A 27,065-nucleotide genomic window follows, 5' to 3' on the forward strand; every position below is an offset into this window, starting at 1 on the left:
TGAATCAGACATAAGTTTATACATGTGCTGCTGTTTATTATCATGTTTCGTTACATGAATTCTTTTCCATTTTGCCTCCGAAAATAATGTGCTTGCATGATCTTAACACGTTTCTATGCAACAAAAGCACTTGGATTTTATTACTTTTTTTAAATCAGAGGCACAAAAACTAAAAAAAAAAAAAAAAGGACAGAGTAAGGATGTTAACACAATAGTAGACAAAGGGACAAACCGAAATGTCAACACAAAGACATCACCTATAACAGGACCTTCTTTATAAATACATAAACAACGGTACATTTTCAGACATTCGCGCGCTCTTCACGGTTCTCAAAAGTTGAACTTCAACCTCACACTACAATTCCAAGGCGTTTCAGATAAAAGACGGAATTGCAAGTTTTAGCTTTTTTTTTTTTTTTTTTTGTTACAGAGCTTCCTGGTTAATAACTCATGGTAATAAAATGTTCCCACATTTAAAAAGTTAGTCATCTTGTAAAGGTTGGGTTTTAAAGTTGGACATTAGATCCAGACACAGCCAGATCACAGTTCTACACAAGCAGACATGATGAAACCGACTGTAGATGCTGGGGTAAACATATTCATAGCATTAATAGAGTTCATATTCATTAATAATTAGCATCTTTCTTTGCAATAACTGCGCTGGTTAGGCTGTTTGGGTTTTTTTAAAAATATTTTTACAGGAACATGATGCACATTGAAAACCGCAACTGAACATAATTAAGGGTTCCTACCCAAACACGTTTGAATGACATCATACAGTCACTATACAGTGCATGTTGCTGGGAAACCTACACAGAGGAAGCGCAGTGCATGATTGATTACAGCTCGGTATAAGACTTGCATAAGTTATGGTGGTAATCCTCTCTCCTCCTAGCACCAGACTGTACATGTATACAAGTTTTTGAAAGCCTGCACGTACTGTTCTCCTAGTCTTGTACTTTTTTTTAATGTATACAATCTAAATGCATGTTAACACGTTACACACATCCTAACATTCTAAGACATTAGTACCTAAAATGAATGAATTTTTACTCTTGGTTCCAACCGTCCTTTGCTTGTCTTTTCATTCTTGCATTTTTTGCTTTTCAATTTAAAAAAAGACAAGCAAAAGTTCAGCAAAGTATCGAACTTTCACTATGAGAATGGTTTTTCCCCAGGCCACCGTATTTACACCGATCAGCCATCACATTACAATGCAAAACATTAAGCCCAATAATGTGCAAGTGCCACCTGGGCAGGTCCTCGTGGAGACTCCACAAGCCTCCATAAGACCTCTGTGGTGCCACCAGGATGTTGGCAGTGGATCCTATGGGTGCTGTGGGTTGGGGCCTCTATGGATCGGACTAGTTTGTCCAGCACTTCCCATGGGTTCTCGTTGGAGTTTGGGGGCCGGGTCTGCATTGTTGAGCTCTTTGAGCCCGCTGGACTCCGTTGTGAATGGCGGACTATAGTGCACTAAGTGTTCTGGTCTCTTCTTATCTTGGCCAGCATTGACTTTTTTTCCCCCCCAACATGTTGTACTGCATTGGCTCTTCTGTGGGATAGGACCAGAGAAACTGATCTTTGGTCCTTGAGGGCACGAGTGAGCCTTGGGTGCCCATGGTCCTGTCACCAGTTTACTGTATCTTTGTTAATGTTAGGGGCAGAGGTAGCTCAGTGGTTAAGGTGTTGGACTAGTGATTGGAAGGTCCCCGGTTTAAACCCCAGCACCACCAAGATACAACTGTTGGGCCCTCGAGCAAGACCCTTAACCTCAGATGTATAATGAGATTTAAATGTACTGTAAGTCACTCTAAATAAGGACATCTGACAAATTCTGTAATGTAAATGTTATGGCTGATGGGTGTATTTTCCAGCGCAAAACCAAACATCAATGCTGATCGAATATCTAATCCAGATTACAACTCTTCTTTAGATTTCTATTCACTAATGAAAAGGTAGCGGGTAAAAGCGGCTGCTAGGCTTGAGCTCCTTATTAATTAATGACACTGCAGTGATGTACAAAGACATGTTATAATGAGAACTGGCTGCATTCAGGGTGTCATCTTCCAGCCAAATCGATCTGCAGTCCTTTGTTATTACGAGGTCAAGATGGACTCTTCTCAGCTTTTCTCTTTCCGTGGGCTCGGGCTCTTCGCTACCTCACCTTTGGTGCTCAGCCTTTTCAACACCTTCATGGGTTTAAACTTCGCAGGTTTTTTCCTGGGTTCACTTTCACCATGGAACTCTGAAAGAAGAGAATGGTTTCTTAGAGAGAGAAAAAAGAACATTCCCCTTGATTTGCTATCGATCCAGACATGAGACTTTGGCAGAGTTGTAGAGATGGAGGCTATTTGGATGACCATGTAGACTAAACATAGACTTTAAAGTCTATATTATTCCTTATAAATTAGATTAGGTGACACAAATATATTTTACCCAAATTTATTTGGGTATATTTTATTATAAAACACAAACCATGACAAATAACACGTACCTTTTTTCTTTAACATGGCAGCCACTAGCTTGTCCTCCTCTTCTTCCCTAAAGAAAAACAGACATCTTTATGACCCTGAGGTTTATACATGTGGTAAAATAAAACTATCTTTAATTTGTTATGTGAAATTCATTCCGTACACAGTGTAAGGTAATGGATTACTACCTCTGTCTGTCCTGATCCATGCTGTTGATGATCTGGTTCCTCTGCTCGATGATGGTCACCAACTCGTCCATCAGTTGCTTCTCTCTGTCTCGATCCTCATCGTTCCATTCTTTCTCTAAGAGAATAAAAGAAAGGATGAACGAATGTACATGGGGGTGGGTGGCAAGTACCAAATAAAGAAAAGCCTTTTTTAATTATTTGATTTATTTGCTTATTTGGGAGCTGCCTTTATTCAAAGCAGGTTATTTAACTTATAACCGCTTCACAGATAAAATCATTTAAACTTGAATAGTGAATAACTTCCTATTCCCTTTGCATGTTACACAAGCACAAGTGTCAGTGTACTATATGCACTACCTCGTACACTCATGCCTAGTGAGATCCAGTCAGTGTGAAACATGCGCTGAAACATCTGACCACTAAAGATTTTAATTGTGAAGCATGTGGATACTTGGGTGAATAGACAAAACGTTAATTAAAAGTCTTTGGGTGCTCATGACCAAGTCTGAATAATTTTGTAAAAGTTTTTTTTTTCTGAAAGGAAACCCTATAATGCACACCTGGTTTGTTGAGGAGACACCTAAGCTCATACTCCACATCAGCTTGCCTTTCTTCCAGATGCTGCTGCTTGGCCCTGTCAAAGAAACAGACCACAGTCTTGAGCTTTTCATACTGTAACTCTTCATATACAAGCCATTTTGTTCATTTTTGGTTCAGATCGGATTTGCATTTGAGGATTTATATCAGGATTTATCTGATCCTAATTTGTCCTCTGAATCGGCATGCATGGACACATCGATATATATATATATATCCTTGTTCATGCAATCTGTGTTAAAACACCCCAGGAGTTTGTGTGAATTTTGATCAGATATGTACCGATCTAGGACCACGTATAAAAGGGACTCAGATCCGATCTGAAAACAGATTTGTGCGTTCAAACAGCCCTTAAAAAATCAGAACTGCACCAATGATAATGTGAACACAACCTTATGCAACATTTAGGATGCACTGGTTCTTTGGGTTATTAGTACGGTCGATAACTTACGTGTATACCAGCTCTGCCTCTCGCCGTACCAATAGATGTTTCTCATGAATCAGGGTGAACCAGTCCACCAGCAGCCGCTCCTCCTCCTCGTCTGAAACACCATTTCGACTCATCAGTAAGAAAAGCAGCCACCTGGGGCTTTTCTCAACATTGTAATGAACATAAACTGGAGGGGACACTACAGAAGAGGTTTCTTCTCCTTTTACATCCCAGGAGCTGTTTTATTTCCAACATACACACGACTATAGAACACCTTCACTCAAGAATACGTTAAATATGACCTTTAAACCCAATATATTGTTTGTATCTTGGCTTTACTGACATTTTATTCAAATCAAGATAAATCCCAATCATTCATCAGGCTCTGATCGATAGATTCCTCACCGTTAGGGCAATTTCTGAGTTTCTGCTCCAGCTCTACTCCTCTCTGCTCCAGCTCATCCAGCTGCCTCTCCAGTGTCCCCATCTCCACATGGATGTCCTCAAAAGGGATGTACTGATCTGATTGCACCTGCAAGGCAAAGCAATTAAAGTTGCGCAAAACAGGATAATCACCAACAATGTACAGTAAAGGAAAACTCGGCACCACTCTAATCCAGAGAAGAGGTGAAGGATACCTTGCGTTTGATGAGAGGGAAGCCATGTCCTGGGGCAGGAGGGCGAGCGGGTCGAGGGCCTTTAGGGGGTTTGGCTTGTGGGGAGGTGACTGTTGGGGAGGCCTTCCGATTGAAAGGATTTACCCGCTAGAAAGCCAGAGGAAAGTGTGTGGTGGAAAATTGGGGAGAGTGTAAATCATGGAAGTAAAGAGTTGAAGAAGGAGAGAGGGGGTGAAAGAAGGATTAGAGAGATGATAGCGGTTGGGCAAAGGCATACCCACATTATTCCAAAAATGTTTGCTAGAGTGATGTCATGGTAACTTTCAAAAACAATCCATTATGTGCCAGTTGAAACACAACCTCTGTTTTAGCAGCTGCAGGATTTGAGGGATTTAACGAGAAAGTATTACACTAAACATTCTCGGCCAATTTTTATACATAAATAATGAAATAAATGGACTGCTGTGCTAAAGTTGCGTTGGCCTTACGGAGGGGGAAATAAAACATAAAACTTGTGAAAATCTTTATTAGCCCATAATTTTGTACTGCTGGGGGCGAAGCAAGCATTAACAGCAGTTCGGCACAATGCTTCTATATTCAGTTCAGTTAAATCCACTCATTCTCACTCACTCATCGTTTATTATACTGCTTTATCCCGTATACAGGGTTGTGAGAGGACCTGGAGCCTATTCCAGGAGACTTGGGGTGCCAATCCATCGCAGGGCATACACACACACTCATTCACACACTACGGGCAACACCAATTAGCCTAATCTGCACGTTTTTCAACTGTGGGAAGAAACCGGAGTATCCGGAGGAGACCCATCAAGCATGGGGAGAACATGCAAACTCCACGCACACGGACCCGAAACCCTGGAGGGAATCGACCTCAGATCATGGCGGTGCAAGGCGACAGTGCTAACCACTACACCACAGTGTCATGCAATTTTATTCAATTCAATACTAGCTTGTGCATTACTTTTAACAATGGTCATTGTCGCAAAGCAGCTATACAGAATAAGAAAACTATGGAAATAAGTTATGGGAATCCTGAATACAAAAGGTGGGTGCCAATCCATTGCAGGGCCTACACGTACACTTATTCACGAACTACGGGCAACACCAATTAGCCTGTGGGAAGAAACCAGAGTAAACCCACCAAGCACTGGGAGAACAAGCTAACTCCATGCAGAGACCCCAAGCCGGGAAACGAACCAGGGCCTGGAGGTACAAAGCGACAGTGCCAACCACTATGCCATCTAATTAACATTTTGTCCCCTGATTCAATAACCTTTGCAGGTAAAAAATAGTGCTGCTTTGTTAGTAAATATAAAGCACATGTACAGAAATCTAGATCCTTGCCATAATTAACACAGATTTGATTAGTATCTCTAATCAATGTTTTTGCAATATTGGAGATTTCAAAACTATGAAATAACACATGGAATTATAAAATTAAGTAACAGCTTCGTACAACAACAATCAGCTGTCATTTTAAGATACAAAAGTCAGCTGTTCTGGAATGGTTCTTGCAAAAACGTTAGTCAAATGCATTTGTAAAACCCATCAATTTCTCATAAGACATTATTGGATCTCTGACCTCTGAAAACCTCACCTTATTGGGCGTGTTTTGCTGCGAGGTGGGAGAGCCAATCAGAGGACTTGGAGCAGCTGGTGGGCGGGGAGGGGGCGGTCTCATTGCCTTGCTCCCTGCACTCCTGTTCATCTCTGGTGTGGCCGGTGCTGAGCAAGTATTACTGTAGGGCTGCGAAGGAGAGGGATGAGGTGAGAGATCCGACTTGGGTTCAGATGAAACAGCCGAGGGGGAGGAGCCAGGACTGTTGATTGACGGTTCTGACACACTTTTGGTGACTGGATGCTCCTGTTCGGTAGTAGACGGCCGTTGGCAAGCATTGGCGTTGGCTGGAGTCCGGGGGAAGCCATGCTCAGACGAGGAGGAGGAAAGACTCTCTGTGCTCAGAGCTGGAGAGGGACAGGCAGAGGAAGACTGAGAAGGCGAAAGGCCTGAAGGGAGCGCAGACAGGAAATAGAAATGGATAGTGGAAATGGATAGAACAAAAATGTACAACGTGAGGGATGAGGAAATGCATGAAACTTATGGAGACATATCAAACAGCACCACTTTCCATCATAAAATTTGTTATTAAGAATTTTATGCATTCTGTTAGTGCTTCATAAAGGTCTAATCAAACAAGTAATTAATAAACCATGGCATTGAATATTAGATCGATTAAGATTTTCACAACTTGCAAATGTGCAATAAAAAAAACCCATCCAGGCTTCTGGTCAGTAACAGTCACTGACCTGTAGAAACAGATTTCGGGGCTCTGGGCGCCGGACGTTTTTTGCTCCCGACACTTCCTGGACTTTCGGAAGGGGTGAGGCTCTCGGTGGTGACCTCGGCAGGCTGGGAAATCCCATACCACGGATGGACTGCGACCACAGAAGACGGGACTGCCACCTCTGCTGGTCTGGCCTCTTCTTCTTCATTGTTGTCGTCATCATCAAAAGGGTTAGGGGCCGAGGCTGACCCAGTTTCCTCTTCGATTTTAGCAGGAGTGGCTGAAGACTGTGGTAGAGTGGCTACAGGTCTGGGAGGAGGAGGAGCCAACTTTTTCCTGGACTCTTGTTTGACAAGAGCCAGCCAGGGAGGGTCTTTGGGTTTGGGAGTGTCACTGGGTTGAATGGAGCTGATTAGGATGTGGGAGCAATGGTAATCAAGGAGATGAGACACAGTTGACACATGAGGCCATTCATAAACAGGAAAACAGACAATGGTTCTGTGGAGGAATGAATAGTCTTACGGGTCTTACCTTGCAGGTGACCGTGATCTTTCACGTGGAATTGGTCTGAGATCGCTTTCATTCTCTAGTTCAACAAAAAAAAAAGAACAAAATATAGAAGTTCATGAGTTCAAAATATAAAGAATGGTGATCGAGGACTACATCAAAGGAACCTGACTGCACAAAGTATGCATGGCAACTACCATGAATAGTGTCATCATGTTACAGTCCAACGACAACAAACACACATTTTCACCTTACATGAACTAAAATACAATAAATTACACCAACAAAATCAAAGGAATCAGTTAAACTCATTTTTTAAGGCATGAAAAAAAACACCCACCACTGACTGCTGGGCTCTGCGCGGGTCTTGGAGGGCGTGGCCTGGGCACAGGACGAGCACTAGGGCACGGGTCAGACACTTTTCTAGGCGCAGGTTTTGGTCGATTCTCCTCTGCGGTACTTTGTGCTGGGGTCAGTGAAAAGGCACCATTGGCGACTCCTGCAGATGGCTGCGGCTGCTTTCCCTCCTTTAGCTCCTCTTCATCAGATTCATCAAAAGGATTTGTTGGACTGGGAGGACGGGGTTCGATCTGTTCTTTCACGCTACCCTCGGATTCCTTTGCTATCTCCTCCCTTGCTATTTCATTCTGCCTAATCTCCTTCTCTTTCTCCAGAGAGTGTGTTTTGGGCGAGTGATTTGATGGAGTAATGTGTTCATTGGCATCTGAAAGATCTGGCAGTGCTTCTTCCAAACTTCCCCCACTTGGGGGAGAGTCAGGGCTGGCACTCGATGATACCGGGCTAAGCTGCTTGCTCAGATCTGGACGACCGTTCTGGCTGTTTAAAGATTTCCGGGCGAAATGATGTGTGCAGACCAGAGATCCAGCCTCTCCCACCAGTTTGTAAGAGCCAGGCAATAAGGTGCTGCTACATTCCCTACACCTGGAATTTAACAATAAGGATGGCTTTATCAGTTTACAGGACAAACAATGAAACAATGCTTTGAAACAACCCGTGTAATTATGCAATAACCACAAATTGTTAAACAAATCAAAACTATTTTATTCCTCAATATAATTAAAACCAGCAGCTTTGGACGCTCTTGCCGTTTTCTTAACCAGATGCATAAGGGAGCATTACCCAGGAGGCTTTCCTTAAATTTCCCAAATAGTTCCCAAGCACTTGTTGGCTGTTTCTCCTAAGTTCTAAACAAGCACTGCTTATTTGGAGAAATAATGTAATCCAAAGTTAAAATTACTTTTTGATGTTTAGGCATCTGATGTCTTACCTGAAACAGTTACGGTGGTAGAGTTTGCCATCGACGAGGAACCTCTGCACCAGATGCACGTGTTTCTCACAGGCAGCACACGTACTGCTCAGGGTGCTGCGTTTTGATTCATTCGCCTGTGCATGGAACCAAAAATCTTAAAAATACACTCAACAGACATGAATACGTGCATTTACTCACTCAGTCATTGTCTATAACACTTTATCCTGAATACAGGGTCACAGGGGGCCTGGAGCCACAGGGGGCCAGGAGACTTAGGGCATGAAGCGGGGTATACCCTGGATGCGGTGCCAATCCATTGCAGGGCACACACGCACATTCACACACTACGGGCAATTTGGGAACCCTCACTCACTCACTCTCTCATCATCTATACCGCTTTATCCTGTATAGGGAGTCGCAGGGGACCTGGAGCCTGTCCCAGGAGCCTTAGTGCACAAGGCGGGGCAGGGGCAGGGTGCCAATCTATCACAGGGTGCACACATACACACACACTCGGTTACACACTATGGTCAGGTTGGTAACGCCAATTAGGCTAATCTGCATGTCTTTGGACTGTGGGAGAAAGACAACAGTGCTAACCGCATTCAGTAAAGCTATATGAAAAATGAGGAGCGGAATTATGGGCTTAAGTCTTAATATCGGAAACATTTAATTACCGAACTAAAAGGTCATATAGGGCAATGAGGTCAAAGACAATTAACAGGATGAGGAAAAGGATGGGGAAAAGTGGGAACAAATTTCCGTTTCGAAGCAGTCCAAGATTAGAGACAGGAACTCGGAAAAAACACAGCAGAGAGAGGACGCGTTCTTATAAACAATTCTGCAAAACAGATCGACGATCACTATATAAACACTATATACCGTGTTTATTAATATGAGTGCACAGGCTGGTCATAGTGCAGAACTGGTCACAACAGTAGGTTTGATGAACATCTCAAGCCCTATAGGTTAGTGTGACCGAGTGGTTAAAGATAACAGCCCATCACACTGGAGGCACAGTTTTACCAGGGTGTAACCAGAATAACACTATCAAAACACTGATGCTGTAGCAGAAGCCTTTCAGAGCAAGAAATACCTCTAACACAGGAAATAAGAGTCACATGATTGAATTCTCGTGAACAGTGGTCAATATAGAAAGCGGGCTTTTTGTAATGAATAAGAATCAAGAAATGTTTTATGGTCTTTAAAGTTCGTTTGGGTGACTTTTACTATATTGTTTCATCTATAGGGTTGCATCAGGTTAAAAAACATGGGAGCCTGTGGTCCTGGACAGATTTCCAGACAATGGCTAACTCCGTCTGTCGGCTTACTCCTAACAAGTGACAGATGACTAGATTTAAAACGGGTCTGGAAATCATACTAAATGATATTACTGTACCAAGACTTGTCTTCTAACAAAGTGCTGAATGCAGATGAGCTCAAAGACATCTGACGCACATCTAGAAATCTTTAAATCCTTTGACCTAGACGTGCTCATATTTCCACGGAGCAGTGCCAAACATTTCTGATCCTTTTCCCCTTAACCGAATGTTTGCAGCAAACGGTGCGGAAAAAAAGCCCTGCTCTTCTCTTCTGCCGGTTCCCACACCCCGAGAGGCCGGATTCATTAGCGCACAGGGCTCCTGCGTAGGCTTTTCAGGATGCATTAGTCTCGATCGAGGACATGGACTCAAGCCAGATGTGGGCTCTGTCTGTCTCTCACTTCATCTTTTCTGGGACAAGTTTCAAAAAGCTTAAGCTCTTTGAATATACTCTTATATGCTCTTATAATAGAACAACTCGGGACCATTCTCTATTAGATTTAGAAACCTGGTCTTGCAAAAGGTTGAAACAGAAGGATATAGTCACATATGATTTACGTTATGTTGCCGTTTCCTACCTCAGATGTTGCGGTTTTGTCTTCTAGAGGTGTGGGTGGTTTCTTTATTGCTGGCTCGATATGACCCGAACTGCCTGGTCTCTTCAAACAGGGAGGATTAGCTGTAAAAAAAAAAAAAAAAAAAAAACATTCCCCTCCTTAATTTGAACACCATAAAAATGCAACCCCAAGCTCACTTCACTAAACGTGCCAGAAAAGGAATTAGTCCAATCAGTCCTCAAATCCAAAAGGTGTGGGGGGGGGGAGGTGATTGTTGATGACCTGTATCTGACACGAAAAATAAAATAAAAAATTCGTTTTCTCTACTTCTTCATCTGCATGCAAAGGGTTTCACTGAGTCTAACCATTATTTTTACCCTCCCCAGTAAATTCATATTTATAACCTAAATTTATCCTAAAGGTGTTTGGAAGTTTCAAAGAAATCTCTGTAAAAGGATTATACAGTAAGTCCCCTACATACATTCGAGTTACGATCATGCTCAATCGCGGAGGTTGGATCACATGTCAGGCATACGTACATTGTCACATGCATGCAGTATACAGTATTACTAGAATTAAAGGAGCGGCGATGAAGCTAGTACTGCCAGCAAACGCCAAGCAATAACGGTGGAGAAAAAAGTGAAAAGATTTAAGAGAATAGAGCTAGATAAAAAGATGTCAGACATTGCTCATTCTGTTAATATGAATTGTTCAACCATGAGGCCCGATTCTAAAGAACAAGATCACGGAACATGATGGTTTTATACTCTGTATAGCCAATTGTGTTAGTAACCTAGTACTGTGACAATGTTTGTTGGACTTACGAACAAACTGGACTTACGAACGAGCTCTCGGAACGGAACTTGATCGTATGTTGAGGACTTGCTGTAATTTGAACTGAAAGGGTAAACTTTCAAACTGGAGCCATGTGTGTGTGTGTGTGCGATCTTTACACTGGCGTCCACTTACCGTGAGATTTGTTGGTGAAGTAGTTATGGTACTGTGAGATGTAGGTGATGATGCTGAGACGGTCAGGCACTTTCATAGACACCATGTCTTCTGCGTCCAGCAGTGCTGGAATACCCAGCTCGTTCTCTGCCACCTCAAACGCCTGAGGTACGAGAGAGGTGACAAGACAGAAAAGAGTTTTTAGTGTAATAACTTGTCAAAGTATGCTGTGTATGCTTAGCACCAATGTACTGTTAATCTTATGGCTGCTACAGTCAAGGGGTCGACTCAGCGCACCATCTAATCCGCATACAACTTGGCAATGGATACCCTTCCTGACACAACCCTCCCATTTTAACCTGGCTTGGGACCGTCACTGCATCCCGTGGCTGGGGTTTGGGCATTGGGTGGGAATTAAACCCAGGCTTTTAGCATGGCAGCATTGCATGCCCCTTACACTATACACTATGATCTGAAATTTCATATGTGGTGACAAAGTCATTGAGCAATGATAGTTCAGGGTTTGGTTTTTTTTAGGTTTAACTCCACAGCATTGTTTGACTTCATTTGGACTTTAGCATGCTTTGTGCTTTTCTCTCTGGAACGAAAGGTTGTTCATCTGCAAAGGTGATAAGACAGGTGAGCTCTTTAGCTCTGATAATGGCAGGTGCCTATTGCTGTGTCAGCTGGTCAACAGGTTTAGTGGTAACTTGAGGCTAAATGTTACACCGCAGAACCAACAGACAACTCTGAGCCTGTTTTTCTGTCAGTTGGGCGATACCTGGTGTTACCGTTGGATATCCAGAGGAGGCATCATATTGCGATACGGTGCTTGATCTTTACAAAACATGTATAGCCAAATTACATGGGTAACTGGGACACTGACTGTCTCCTGACAACTTAGTAAGCTGAGTGAACTCACTAATGGCTTCCATGAAATCATAACATTATTTAATTTGTTATCTGGACGTGTATCATTGGCCAAATTGCCCATAATGTAGAATTAAGTGTGTGCGCTCTCATGTCCTGCATTGATTTGGTACCTCATCCAAGGTATAACCCCACCCTGTGCCATGAGGTCTCGGGACAGACTCCTAACCCCATGCCCCTACTCAGGATAAGCTGTATAGATAATGGATGTTGATTTAAACCAAACATTGTCACCCTAATGTTGTAAATAGTGAATGCATATAAATAACAACACCTCCGGCACTACACAGGTCAAAGCAATATGGCTGTTGGTAAAACGTTTACTGGTTATTATTAATTACATCAGAATGTAATTAAAAGGGCAGGGGTCGGCTCAAACCAAGCTACCAGTGTAGGGCCATTGAGTAAGGATCATAACCCTCAGCTGCTCAGATGTATATTTAGATTATACTCTGGTTGCTCTGGATAAAGGCATCTGACAAATGCCATAAATGTCAATGTAAATGTAAAAAAAGCAGAGCAACGGCATCATATTTCTACAACAAGCAATCAGTTTAAACTTATCAAGACAAAATACATGAAAACCACATGATAGCTGAAACACTCGACAACAACTTGCTAACTTGTTGTCTATACTTGTTTGTATCCACATTACGGCAGTCAACTAGCTACTAAGCTAGCTAAATAGCTACGACTTTTAACACAGGTCAGTAGGGACGGGAATCACCAGTCATCTCCCAATAAAATATCACGATATCTAGACGCCAATTCAATTAATATTGTGATTCTGTAAGTATCACGATTTTTTTTTAATCAATTTTTTTGTTATAATTGTAAACCTTTAAAAAAAAAAAAGTTTAATGATTAATTAAATGTAGCTCATTTATTATAACATTAGTTTTAAAAATCAAGTGTGGCAGCACATATCTTTGCCATGCGCTATTATTATTATTATTATTTCTAAACAAACTTAGCAGATCATTCACTCCTACCACATGAGATGAAAAATGTGTAAATAGTTCAGGGTGTACCACCTGTAGGATTATAAAGAAACGGCGACGCTTTACTGCCTCAAATGCCTCCAAGGTCTCACAGCTCAACTTGGCAGTTTTCTTATAATCTGTGCTTGCGGTGCTTTGAGACTGGTATAAGCAAGTGACAATAAAAGGTTTGGAATGTTGAGGATGGATGGATGGATGGATGGATGGACACCACACAATTTTAATATTATATTGTCATATTGCCCTATTGCCCAGTTTTACTACCCAGAAACCAATGGTATCAAATTGTTGATTCCACTCTGCTGGCACAATATTTACCAGTATATACACCACCATTAGTGTCCTTTCACGTCCCTCTCATGAAAATTTCCAAATTGGATTAAAATTGCATTTTTTCCCAGAACTATTGCTGACCGTTTTAAAGCCCAAGCCAAGCCGAGAGCAGTGGAACATCAGAAAGTGTGAGCCATCAACAGCAGCAACCTAAATCCCTAAGCTTAGCCAAAATGTCAGTGTGCGGTACCCTCTAATTATCAGATCATTTACAACCAAAGCTACGAAATGACTAGCTTAAGGCGATACTCACCAGCCGGTTGTTTTCGTAGACATTTTCTTTGGAGAGGGAATCAAAGTCTCTAGAGAATAACAAAACAGAAAAGAAAAAATGAGCGATGTTAGAAATACGATACGGGATCTTTCACCAATGTGCTGCTGAAGTACTAAAGCGTAGAATAAGGATAAATCACTCCACTATGTGTGTGTGTGTGTGTATGAAATAATGTGCTCAGCATATAAGAGACGTGTTGGTAAATTTATAAGATTTAATTGATCCAGAAATTCACCAGTACTGGAGGAACAATGAAATCATTTCTCTGTGGTGTGGGAGAGAATTCAACTTTTTTGCACTCGCCTTCATAGCCTGAACTGTACAAGACTTAAAGGCTAGAAGAGTACATAAAATATACTAGTCGAAAGAAACAGTATGGAAACATTTCCAGTTTACTCAGAATTATAAGCCAGTGCTGATTTGATGTCTGGCAGTTGCTTATTACATTTTGGTAAATTAGTTACCCCCAGAGGTGCCAGTGTTTTTTCCAAGTGTCCTAGTGTATATTGATGAACAAAACAGCTCCATGGTGACAAAATAAAAAACACGTATGGGCTGAAATTTTATTGAAATGTTGTGGTTCGTCTTTCAGCTGCTCACATCGAGTGGTCGCCACAGCGGTCTATCCGATCTGCACACAACTTGGCACAGGTTTTATGTCGGACCCCCTTCCTGACCCAACCCTCCCATTTTCTCACCAAGCTTTTGACTGGCACTGGGTTTTAGCTGGTTTGGGCATTGGGTGGGAATTGAACCCATGCCTTTACATGGCAGGGAAGAAACCTACCCCTGAGCCTTCAATGTCGTAATGAAAGTTTATTCAACTGTAATCCTAAAAAATAGTTTACACAATTACGACAAAATAATGAATAATAAAATGTGTTTATGCAAGGCTCCAGATGGTGACTAACATGGTCGCCAAGGCGCGTGTTTTTAGTCTTGCGGTGATCTTTAATTCTGTAACAGACTGCCCCCTCTCTTGTGTCTGCCTGTACACAAGCACATCTGATGTACAGCAGGGCTGTATTGAATAATCATAAATAATCATGTGTATTAACAGTTCATCAGACCGTTAAACTTTAGTACGTTCACAAATGTTTCACACGTGCTCTTGTTGAGGACAGTCCTACTGTACCGTCACATGCGCTCCTGTACCATCGTGCCCTGTCCATGCTGAATGTACAGTGAATTGCAGAGCAACAGAAGAGACTAATTTAACACTTAATTTGGTAGTATTTTCTGATGACTCTAAAGTATATTAATAATGTTACGCATTTACCTTTTTTTAAAACACGCATAGTGCTATGCTAACTAACATGAGTGACATAGCTTAGCTAAGTAGGGAAATAAGATGTACAACATTCCTTTGCTAACATTAGTCAAGTTTTGATTTATGCTTGTCTGCAGCCCTGATATCAGTAAGCTAGGTGTTATGTAACCCTATCCTGTACTTTAATTATTTATTGACCTGTTAACCAACACAGAAACACAACATTCTCGCCCTTTTATTTTCAGCTGCCTCAGACCTCCAAGATCACGAATCTACAGCACTACAGAGTTGACCTAGATAGAGGGTGTGAAAACAAAAGCAACGTGGAAATGTGCATCCCACGAATGAAGATCTGCATAATATCTTTATTTGCATTCTGATGCTTTTGCAGAGAACAGAGAAAAGGTTTATCTTGCATTAGGGCATAAAATAAGTGAAATGTAGTCCAGTAAGTTTCCTACATATAAACATTCGAGTTTCGAAGGTACGAACATGCGTTCACACAGGTTAAATTGCGGATCACATGTGCATGGTCACGTGCGTGCAGCATGCATCCCAGGATGTCTGGAAGCAAGCGTAAAAGCTATAGTGATAAAGTGCAAAGCAATAACAAAGGAGAAAAAAGTGAAAATAATCGAGAGCATGGATTGAGGGGACAAGATGGCAGAAATTGCTTGTTCTTTTAACATGAATCATTTAACCAGATTAATCGAATAACTGTACTGTAATATACTGTGTTTAGCTAATTGTGTCCTAGACAATGTTTGTTGGACTTATGAACAAATTCGACTTACGAACAAGCTCCTGAAATGGAACTTGTTCTTATGTAAGGGACTTACTGTAAATGCTAGGGGTCAATTGGAACATCTCTAAGAAGTAATGCAAGTCTTACCCGCAAACCAAAATAAAATAAATATTCAAAAAGCAGACACCAGACAACAGATGTTTTCACTAATTGATTAGAATTTAAGCCAGTACTTGTCATTGTGACCTTTGACCCTGTCTAATGGTGCCGAAATCTGCATAAAATGCCCAGCTAACAGTTTAGGGTAATATTCCCATTCATTATCTACAAAAAAACAATTTACAAAGCTGTGAACCAACAAATATACACACCATACAAAGAAAAAATTATTCATTCCATGAAAGGCTAGTGTCCCACTGCAGCAGATGGAAGGTCATGTCCTGTTCTTGGTATCAGAGTGCCTTGTTTCAGAAGCTAAACAATTGGTCTCTGTGTCTGTGTGTGTGTGTGTGTGTGCGAGCGAAATGGAACGTTTCGAGTGCGAGACCATGGACACAGAAAAGCCACACCAGAGCAATACTTAACACCAGCCGGCAGCAGGCTGCAATTTCCTCTCAAGCTGCAGGATACTGCCATGACGCCAGTTGAGGCTCATACTGACCTGTCCTTAAAAGGAAACAGGATTATTGTACACGGTTCCAGGCTGATTCTTTCTACAGTACACAGTACACACCACTTCTACAGTGTTCCTGCATTCAAATGTGCACATTTGAGATTTCGCAGAATCAAAAACAGAAACTGATGGATGTTCCTTGTGAAACAAGAATTAATTGAATGAATTTTTGATTATCAAAACATTACTGTGAAATTAATTTGTTACGGACGCTGGGACAAAGTTGATATTAGGTTGTTTTTGAAAGTTAGAATTACTTGGTTGGAAGGATGTCAGAACAACACTGACTACATGATGATGGGATAACGTTGAACGACACACCAAAACACAAAAACGACTTCAAAACATTATTAATACCAAACCGATGGCCTGAGCTGGACTCAAACTCATTCTGCCTGCTTGCCACTGGACCACTACAGAACACAATGTTGATACCGAAGTTAACCGCTCATGATTTTTGGAAGGGTCTTTTAGCATTTAAATCTTCGCACAATCACAAACAGAATTTAAGAAGTTCTAGAAGTTTCCATCAATCATACTACACACCATCTAGGCTTCTCGGAATTAAAAATAGAAATATAGAAATAGAAATGATTAAAGAACAACCAATGCCGGTAAATCAGCAGGAAGTGAAACTGGCACTAAGTGATTCCTCAAGCTTATGTCATTTTCGTTTGGCTCTAGCGCATCCAATTTACTGTACACATCTACTCTCTAGACTTTTATATATTTGATAAAGTATAGCCGGTCCAAGCCTACAGAAAAGCCAATGCAACACAAAAATGTCAAGACACGATCAAAAGGCACCCGGACATCCAATGCACCACACCCTGCACACCTGGTTGGGCAGGCAAATAGCCCAAGGCCATGGACCCCACCTCCAGACTAACCAGATCCCAATCTGATCGAAAACCCATGGAATGCACCAGCCAAACAAGTCTGATCCATGGAGGCCCACTCGACAACCCACAGCACCTTAAGAATCTACTTCTAACATCCTAGTGCCAGACTCACAACACATAGCAAGAGGTCTTGTGGAGTCAAGCCCCCCAAGGGGTCAGATGGCACAACATAAAACCTACAGTAGATGGTAATAATGTTCATGTCGTATAATGTAGAATATAACTGTACTTTTGGCATTGGGGATAATAGTTGCCCTGCAGCAACACTAGGTTTATGTTTAACAAGCTGTTCTTTACTTTTCTTCAGTGCTAGGTTTGGGTGCCATATTGAGGACACTGCAGAAATAGATCTAAAAGCATAATTTTCCAGCTACTTAATTTATAAAACTTTCACTCTGGGTTGTTTCACAGGGGATTAGACAGAGCAGTTAAACTAATCAAACAAATTGACAAGGAAGACGAACAACAGTCCACTTTACAGCCAGGATGTAAAAGGAAAAAAACAAGCAGCTGAGCATCAGGGGGTCAGTCAAAGGCTGCGGTTATTGAAGTAGTTTGTTCCATCTATTGTCAAGCCGTGATCCAGTCAAGTTAATCCTTGGCCAAGGTTTTTAGTCTGTCATGGTGCATTTAGCATTACTCTCTTTTGTGCACACAAACACGCACTTGCTATTTTCATGCAATAAACTGCACTACAGCTACGGAAGCATTTTTCACACATACAGTAGGTAAAACTTACATGAGGCATCAGGTATGATGACAGACAACCAGCCAAAATTTTGTTTCCTTCCGAGAAGAAATGTGCATCTTGTTTCTGACAGAGAAAAGATCAATGCAAAGCTGAGGATTGATTAACGTTACACACACCAATATATATTTTTTTGCAGTCAGTGTTACATGACAACCACAATGCTATTCGGTCTCAGTCGGTTTATACCCGAGTTTAGCTTGAGAGAAAGTCATAGACAGACATCTCAACAGGAAACACTACTTTTGTCCAAACGTGCAGTGGTGAATTTTTTCTTTCCAAGCAGCTCATAGGTTTGAAGCTCAGGAAGTGCAAGCACCAGCAATACCGCAGACGAAACTAACCATGCAAAACCTTTAGCAACACCTTCCCAGAGTGCGTCCTATGACGCTGCAGTCCTGTGACACATATTCTATGTCTCCTGTGCTTGTATTAACAATGAGGCTACTAAGACAGCATTATGACTACGGTGTAAATCCCCGGAGTGAGATTTCACTGTCTGAGCTGCTGCTGCTGATGTCGCACTGTTGCACTGCGGAATGACTTCATAATGCAAACAACAAAGAAAACACACAAGAGAAAGACAAGAAAGAAGGACGCCCAATGCCGTAGTAGCGTCCTGTTTGCGTTTAATAGCTTGTGTTTTACTTGGTGTTCAGGAACACGGTTTTAGCACCAGGAGTTACAACTAGGCATGTAAATGATTAATCGTTATCAATTAACTGCTGATTAAAATGTTTACAAATGTGTTAACTCAAAATGTTTGTTTTGGATAATAAGGCTCCGTAGCTTAAAGTACATATCTGCTCATTTATACACCACAAGAGAGCACACCTGCAGTTCAAAGTTTAAAAGAAAGCAGGTATTGATGGTCTTGAAAAGAAACAGCCAATCAGAATTGATTTTGCCCAGCTGTGAATAGCTGATTGAGCAATGTTGCCAGATTGGGCAGTTTTCTGGCAAATAAGCTACTGTTTATCATCTTTGGCTAGACTTCGGCTAGTAATAATCTTATGGCTACTTTTAATGAAAGACGTTATGTGCGTGAATAATCAAAATATAGTAAATAGAAAATATTTGGCCAGTTGTTGTTTTTTTAGCAACTTTTAGCACTGCCAAGCCAATTTTTTTACATTGTGTTCTGGCAACCCTGGAGCACACCTGGAGTTTGAGCAAGCGAAAATATAGTCTGTGCACGGACAAAAAGAGACATTTCACTCCCCAAAAATGAACAACGGACCAAATAAATAATGCCACATAATGGGGCAGTAAAACTGGGTTTTACACTACAGCAGCAAACTGTTTGTTAACTCAATTATTAGGATTGTGCATCTGTAAAAAAAAAAAAAAATTGATCTTGTTACCATTAATAATTGATTGATTATTGACTGGAAACATTTTAACTATTAGTTAAGAAAAATTCCAATAGTAAGTACTAAATTTAGTCTAGTAATAAATCCAATTTTTAAAAAATGACTTAAGCTCTTGATAATGTAATAGTGGTTAATTTTACTTTAGTACTAGTGAATGATTTCTAGTCGTACAAACTATCAGTTCCCAATGTTAAAAACAACAACAAATCAATAGCTTGTGCTTGCTTTGATTTACGAGTGTTTGGGAATGTGAGCCCAGTTCCAGAACGAATTATGCTCGTAATCCAAGGTTCCACTGTATCATCAAGCAATCCCTCTGGACACTCTAGTCAATGTTGTTCATAAAGTAGTTCACTGAAATCAAAAGTGTCTGGATGGTACTGTAACAGTGAGAATTTGAGCACCTAATGTGATTACATAATTCAAACAGCTACCCTTTAAGGTTTATATAATTTTATTAAAGAATGACTTCTAGTCGTACAAACTATCAGTTCCCAATGTTAAAAACAACAACAAATCAATAGCTTGTGCTGGATTGAGTACTATTTTTTCAACCTTAGTCTCTTGAACCGAAACCACTTTTGTTGTGAAAAATAACAACCTTACTAATTCATCCATCTTTATCGTATTTATCATTTTTATTTTCATTTTTAAATTGTCATATTATTATGTTCTTTCTTTTTCTCTGCGAAATGTAACATGATAATATGAAAATAATGATAAAAAAACATGCTTCTGTATTTCCTTCTTTAGTCTGCATTATCTATCCCTGATTTATTTCCAGGGTTAAAGTTATAAAATAATGCTGTAAAAGCCAGGCTTAAATGCTTCAATTTAATAAAACTCTGGCAACACTGCAGGTATGAACTACACATAACCTGTCGCTAAATACCGCGAAATTTCCTCTTGTAAAATGTGGACTTACATCAACAGTTCTGTTAAACCAGTTCTGTTTTATGATTATTATTATTAAATTACAATAATTAGTATTGAAAAAAATCTAGATATTAACTGATCTAATCATTAGATAAGGATGGAGAAAGAGAGAGAGAGGGGGTGAGAGTATGGGAAAAATGTACAGGACTGTTTTTAGCGTCAGATTCCACTGTCAATCCGTATCACACACACAACACTGACCTCACGCCTCTTAATGTGACTGAGAGGTGTGTGTTAATAACAAAAAATGACCACTCTTTGAGTCACATCCACACTTGCAACACATCATACTATAGTGATCATGCGTCGCTGACTGCATCACAGTATCATCAACAAAAAAATGATCACATCTACCAACTTATCTCTCAATCAGGACAGATTTTTGTCTTTGGAACCCAACCATGGCCAGAATATATCTACGGTTTTTACTATAACCTAGTCATCTATTTTCCAAATAAAACCCAGAGGAATAATAGAAAAGAAACACTTAATGAAGATCAATCATATATAACATCCTATACCCGCGTACCTGTTGCTCATTCAACTTTAGCAAACCTCCTTAAGCCATATGTTTAATTCACGACATCTTATTTTAGCTGGTTTCTTTTAATCCTCGGGCCAGCCCGAGTTTAAAATAGGTGCTTTTCCCTGTGATGTATTTCAAAAATGGAAGCTGCCGGATGAAGCACGTACAGCTACAGCTTTCAGTTCCTATATTTGTCTATGAGGATGTAAAATAATGATCTATGTAAAGCTGAAACCCAGCGGTGGCACGTTACAACATCACGACAATTTAAGAACGTCCTGAGAATTATAATCACCTTACAAGGCATTATGGTCTTTTTTTTTAATGTTTTTTGTTTTTTTTTGGTCGGTTTACACCAAATACCTTTCCTAACCAAACCCTCCCATTTCATCTGGGCTTGGGACCGTGGCTGGGTAGTATGGGGGGGGGCCAACTCTCCACAGTGGGGCTCAAACCCAGATCCTCAGATAAGTCTAATAACAAATGTATGCATTAATATCAAGGACTCGTTACTAATATGAGTGACCTACTTTAACGATGTGATTAATACTCTGCTTATGTTTCACTGGGTGCGGTCTGTTTGACTGCCATAATTATCCATGAAAAAAAAGTCCTAATTGCTGTTGCATAATGTAGTTTGTTCGCAAACATGACAACACAGAGAGGTGCCGAAAGGTATCAAGAGAACATAAGCCAAAGTGTCCACCTCTGCTGAAAAAAGGCTAAAACTAGGAAATTCTCAAGTGAACTTCTCTAGCAAACTTCTGTACATTATATTCAGGAAGCTATCAAGTAGACATGGATTGAGCAAATGACACCAGAGTACTACAGACGTCTCTTTAACTCTCAGCCCAGGCAGGATCCAGCAATAAAGATCACTGTACATCAATTTCATTGAATAACAAATCGTTCTTAAAAAAGGTTGACACACATTCTAATTCCATGGTTATTCCTGTTTTTTGTTTAAGGCAGCCAAATATGAATATGAAATGCACTAATCTCCTTTGAACAGTTGATACTAAGATGTGTCTGCTACTTTACGACTCAAATCTGAGGTGATGTAGATGAAGATGATTTCTGAGGCTGGTAACTCCAAATGAACTTCTCTTAAGTTAACAAGTTTTGGTCTTGCTTTCCTTAAAGAGAGCCAGTTTCATCATGGTGCTTAAAGGGTTTTGCAAACGCACTTGACAATGCTGTTCTTACATAACCATTACAGAACAGCTGAACTGTTGTTATTATTATTTATCATTCCATGTGTTATTTCATAGTTCTGAGAACTCCAGTAAGTTCTCCAGTAAATAATAATCAGAAGGTGTGTCTATATTTTGACTGATACTGGGAATTTTGATTGTCATTATTTTAAAGAAAATAAATGAGAATGTCATTAAAACACAGAATTTCAATTCTCAATACTTTTAATCACCACTCTACACTAAGCTTGAATCAAACAATGCATTGTTGCCGGATGTTGGTATCAAAGTTTATAAAAATTGTAATAGTAAATATGACCAAATATTCTATTTAACACATAAGCTAAAGAAGCTTTGGAAAACCCTTTTTCCAGGGATATAAAATCTATTGTTCTGCTGAATATACTATTTATTTTTCCTAATTTTTTGGCATGGAATTTTGCCACATATGCCATATACGCATCACATTTTCCGCAAATAAAAAAATAAATTTTGAGTTGCTGTTGAATATTCTCCACGTTCCCCAGACGCAACAGCCCTCGATTTCCATGGAAAACTGCCTAAACTGGCAGCACTACGGGAAGAAATTGGAAGTACATTGGAACCTAGGATTGCGAGTAAGGCGGTTTGCAAGTGTTCCGCAAGACGAGCAAAGATTTTTAATAAATTTTGACTTGAAAAACGTAAAAAAAAAAAGTCTTGGTGTACGAGTACCCAGTATCATGTATCACACATGCGCTTCTTGTTTTGACGCCGAGCGTCGTGTGATCACAACTGAGCCAATGTGTTTTCTCTCTCTTGTGCTGTGGAATTGTGGGTAATTCGCAGTGGATAAACACTGGTCTGTCGCGATTCTTTTTAAAGGTAAAGTGCAGGTTCATTTGTTTGTTTTACTTTACAGCAGTGATTACATTAGTATACGCTCATGCGAGTGTCATTAACAATGTTCCTTGCTAATTTTTCAGACAGAACAGTCTTTCTGTTAATGTGTGTGTGTTTTTGTGTGAAATTCAAATAAAAGAGGAGAAAGGTTTACTGTGTAAAATGAGAAAGGAGAGGCTAATTCCTCCTCTTACTTCACACACAAACACACACGGCACCTGTGCGCAAAAATGGAAACACTTATCTGTCTGGATTTTTTTTTTTTTTTTTTTTTAAAGGTAAATTGCAGGTGAATTTGTTTTATTTTTTCTTTATATTTTGTATTAATTATTTCTATGTATTTTTTGTGCTGTGAAACAAATAATTTGAGTTTTCATTATTTCTTATGGGAAGATTTGCTTTGATTTACGCTCGTAATCCAAGGTTCCACTGTATCATCGAGCAATCCCTCTGGACACTCTAGTCAATGTTGTTCATAAAGTAGTTCACTGAAATCAAAAGTGTCTGGATGCTAACAGTGAGAATTTGAGCACCTAATGTGATTACATAATTCCAACATTACTTACAGCTATCCTTTGAGGTTTATATAATTTTATTAAAGAAAATGTTATGCATATATCTAGTAGAATATATATAGAACATATTCTATATATATATATATATATATAGAGAGAGAGAGGGAGAGAGAGAGAGAGAGAGATATTAGAACCTGAAGTCAGGAGGTGGCTCTGGAATCTAGTAAGGATGCCATCAGGGAACCCTCCCTAGGGAGGTGTTCTTGGCATGTCTAGCTGGGAGGAGACCACGGGGTAGACTGTGGACTGGGTGGAAAGTTTATATTACCACACTGGAACATTATATCACCACGCTGGAACACGTTGGGATGCCCCTACAGAGCTACTTCGGATAAAAAGTTGGACGGATATGTATAACGTTCATGTTGAAGTGTGTACACATTGTTTTGGGCACTTCTGTCTTATTAAAAGCAAAAACTGACACATGAACCTGTATTGTTCCTGTCATAAATCATTGTTTTGTCACCTACCAGCATGTTGTGATGTCACAATATTATCATTCGCATGATTTTTACCTTACCTCACCTCACTCTGAACCTCTTGCACATCATTTCTGCACAGATTAATAAGTTAAGACGACCAGTCTGGACTGTCTCTGTGATGTCTACAGAGATGATTACAGTTATCATCACATCTGGTCTGAAATGCGGTCCCAACCCTGACTGAATCACAACTGAGTCACCTTTCTAGTATCTTCTAATGTTGCAGGTGATTCATCAACCTTGGGAATGTAACACTGAGGTTAAAAGACAAGCGCACAGAAAGGAATATAACATAACACAACATTACATGACTTACATTAAATCAGGCCTGTGTTTGTGGATTATAGCACAGAAAGCCAGTCCATCTCTGAAGGACGCGGACATGTTCTTAATGTCCACATCGTTGTATCCTTCACACTGGAGTCGACACCACTCCTGCAGGGCTTTTAATGAACCCATTGTTTACGCGAAGGAAACAAAACAAATAAATAAACAGTCCAGAACAGCTGTTTGATGTGTGAAACAAAGTATCCTCGGGTTTGTAATCACAGCGCGCGCGTCCAGGCTCGTTACATGTAACAGTTACACAGTTACAATGTTTCAACTGTCATCAAAGGCTCGGTTTAAACAAAGGTTCCTTTAAATCTATAACGGTGTAATAAGTATTTCCCCTTTGTGGTTAACTCGAATTAAAATAAATAAAAAAAAAACATGTTCTCCAAGAGACACTGCAAGCTAACTTAGCTAGCTGGCTAACTGTTATCTAGCCAGCTCCATGCGAGAAGTCTGAGCCAGAAATCCTTCAGTCTTCAAGATTCACAAAAATGTATTAGGTGTGAAATCTCCGCCACAAAAGTGTCCTGAGTGTTTATTATCCAGTGTCTCAGCAGTTAGACGCTCCATTCTAACGCATCAATTCAATAAGTCACTCCTTTTCGTCCCTTTTTTTTTCTTTTTAATTAGAGAAATATCCGACTCTTCTTGTTCCTGGTGCTGGTTTTATTTGTATTAAAAAAACATTTTTGCTCTCTTTCTCCAGCATGTATTTGCAGCTCCGTGCAAAGTAAGCACATCGATCATTCAGGGATTTGTCCTTAAAATCCAGCAGAGGAATAGCCGAAAGTCTCCCAGATCCCGTTTCAGTTCACTTCATGAAACAGGAGGCTCACACACTTTCTCTCCCACACACACACTCACACACACAAGTCAATCCACCCAAAGTGCCAATCTGAACAAGTCAAGATTTACACGTCCAGATCCACCTCCTCAGCACTACTTAGGTGCACTATACACACACAAACTTGTATACAACCACCTCCACTCTCGACTCAGTGCCTTAAACATCCAACGAGGAATTATTTGACATTCGGCCATATTGGACTGCTTAGTAAAGTATCGTTTTGCGCCCCCTTGTGGAAATTTATTGACAAAACAAATTTGGACTGGATTCGATTTCTGCGCGTTTCATCTCATTCATTTTTCCTTCTTATCCTGTATAAGGTTGCAGGAAGCCTGGAGCCTATCCCAGAAGACTTTGGGGGCACCGGGATACACACTGGACAGGGTGCCAATCCATCAAAGGGCACACACACACACACACACACACACTGCAGGCATTTTTGAAATAATATTAACAATTCACCTAATTGGCATGTTTTGCACTGTAGGAGGAAACCGGAGTACCCGGAGGAAACCCACCAAGCACGGGAGGAGCATTTAAATTCCACACATACACACAGACCCAAGGTGGGAATTGATGTGATGTTAAATATTAATAGTCACAATTTATCTTACATGTTTTTTTTTTTTTAAGAACACCAGATAACCCAGAAGAAAACGCACAGAAACTTGATACAAACAACCCCAGTATATGGAAATAACCTTGGGGAATGTATACAGAAAGAAGAAAGAAAGAAAGAAACATCAGAGGTTTTGGACTAAAACATTCTAAACTTTAAATCCAATGTTTTTTCTTTACTTTCTTCTACATTGTAGAACATTTCTACAGTGACATTAAAACTATAAAGGAATGCATACAGAATTATGTTTAAAAAAAAAGTCGAAAGAAAAAAAGAAAAAAGTAAGAACAGTGCATTATTAATTTTAACCTCTTGAGACCTGACATTTACTATTGTGTACATTACATGTTCCCCTTACTGTTTCCCTAGTACATGATAACAATGCACTTAATTAATGGCTTTAAATAGAAAGACATTGGCAAAATTATTATCCTAAACAGTTCTCAAATGAGCATCGCACAATGATATATAAGCTCATTAGTGGACATAAGATTTTCCTCCAACTAAATTGTCTATTTACAGTATATATACACTCACATGAGAACTGATGAAATCATCTAGGTCTATACCACTATATAATACTATAATATTGAACATCTCTGGAAAAATCATCATCTGCAATGTGTTTTTTAGGGTGTAGTTTTGCATTTAATAGGTAAATCAGTGTGTACATTTATACACCATGTCATGTATACAGGGTTGCGGGGCACAGGGTTGTCTCAGGAGATGGCCTTCACAGGGCACACACACACACCCACACACACACATAATCAGAATGTCTTTGAGAGAACCCGAGGAACCCCACTAAGGAACATTCAAGAACATACAAGCTCCATGCATACAGACCCAAAGGCAGGAATCGAACCCTGACCCTTGAGGTACAAGGCGACAGTGCTAATCACTATGCCACCAAGCTGTAATTTGTGTACATTCAGTTGTACGGATCAAGCTGTAGTTTTAAAAAGTTCAAGTGAACAATGTAATTGAGTAAATGAATGTAATTTTCACTAATGTGTAATAGGAAGTGATGATGCATTTTGGTGCATGAGACTATGATCCAGTTGCATGCTGTGTGACAGTGACTCACATTCGGCTGAGTCACACTGTACGCTTATGTGGGAGGAGGATCTCATCTCTGTGAGGAAATCCAAACATCTCCTGTTTTGGGTAAAAAAAAAAAAAAAATCAACACTAAGCCAAATATCGCGAG

General features: G+C 40.2%; 1 protein-coding gene across 3 annotated transcripts; it reads right to left on the minus strand.

The window, feature by feature from the left end:
- Positions 1 to 25,297, minus strand: micall1a (MICAL-like 1a). Of its 3 annotated transcripts, none has more exons than XM_053499543.1 (16): positions 24,373 to 25,297; positions 13,731 to 13,779; positions 11,235 to 11,376; positions 10,287 to 10,387; positions 8,405 to 8,520; positions 7,457 to 8,058; positions 7,141 to 7,195; positions 6,632 to 7,017; positions 5,922 to 6,289; positions 4,328 to 4,453; positions 4,095 to 4,221; positions 3,711 to 3,801; positions 3,223 to 3,296; positions 2,663 to 2,777; positions 2,498 to 2,544; positions 1 to 2,248 (listed from the first exon to the last, which is right to left on the minus strand). In XM_053499543.1, the coding sequence occupies exons 1-16, from the start codon at positions 24,513 to 24,515 to the stop codon at positions 2,124 to 2,126; spliced, it is 2,667 nt and encodes an 888-aa protein (XP_053355518.1). In that variant the 5' UTR covers positions 24,516 to 25,297; the 3' UTR covers positions 1 to 2,123. The 3 variants fall into 3 exon arrangements, with proteins under 3 accessions (XP_053355518.1, XP_053355517.1, XP_053355519.1); XM_053499542.1 differs by having other exon boundaries at positions 5,922 to 6,331; positions 24,373 to 25,294; XM_053499544.1 differs by lacking the exon at positions 24,373 to 25,297 and adding an exon at positions 18,081 to 18,142 and having other exon boundaries at positions 5,922 to 6,331.
- Between the last annotated feature and the right edge of the window lie 1,768 nt (positions 25,298 to 27,065).

This window comes from Clarias gariepinus, chromosome 6, assembly GCF_024256425.1.
Source record: "Clarias gariepinus isolate MV-2021 ecotype Netherlands chromosome 6, CGAR_prim_01v2, whole genome shotgun sequence".
In the NCBI taxonomy this organism is placed as follows: Eukaryota; Metazoa; Chordata; class Actinopteri; order Siluriformes; family Clariidae; genus Clarias; species Clarias gariepinus.

Excerpts from the sequence above, each read along its gene's own strand:
- micall1a (XM_053499542.1), bottom strand. The coding sequence starts at position 24,515 with ATGGGTTCATTAAAAGCCCTGCAGGAGTGGTGTCGACTCCAGTGTGAA. Across the intron at positions 7,196-7,456 it reads GCAGAGCCCAGCAGTCAGTG|AGAATGAAAGCGATCTCAGA; the intron begins GTGGGTGTTTTT and ends TTGTTGAACTAG. Across the intron at positions 2,249-2,497 it reads TGCCATGTTAAAGAAAAAAG|AGTTCCATGGTGAAAGTGAA; the intron begins GTACGTGTTATT and ends CTCTTCTTTCAG.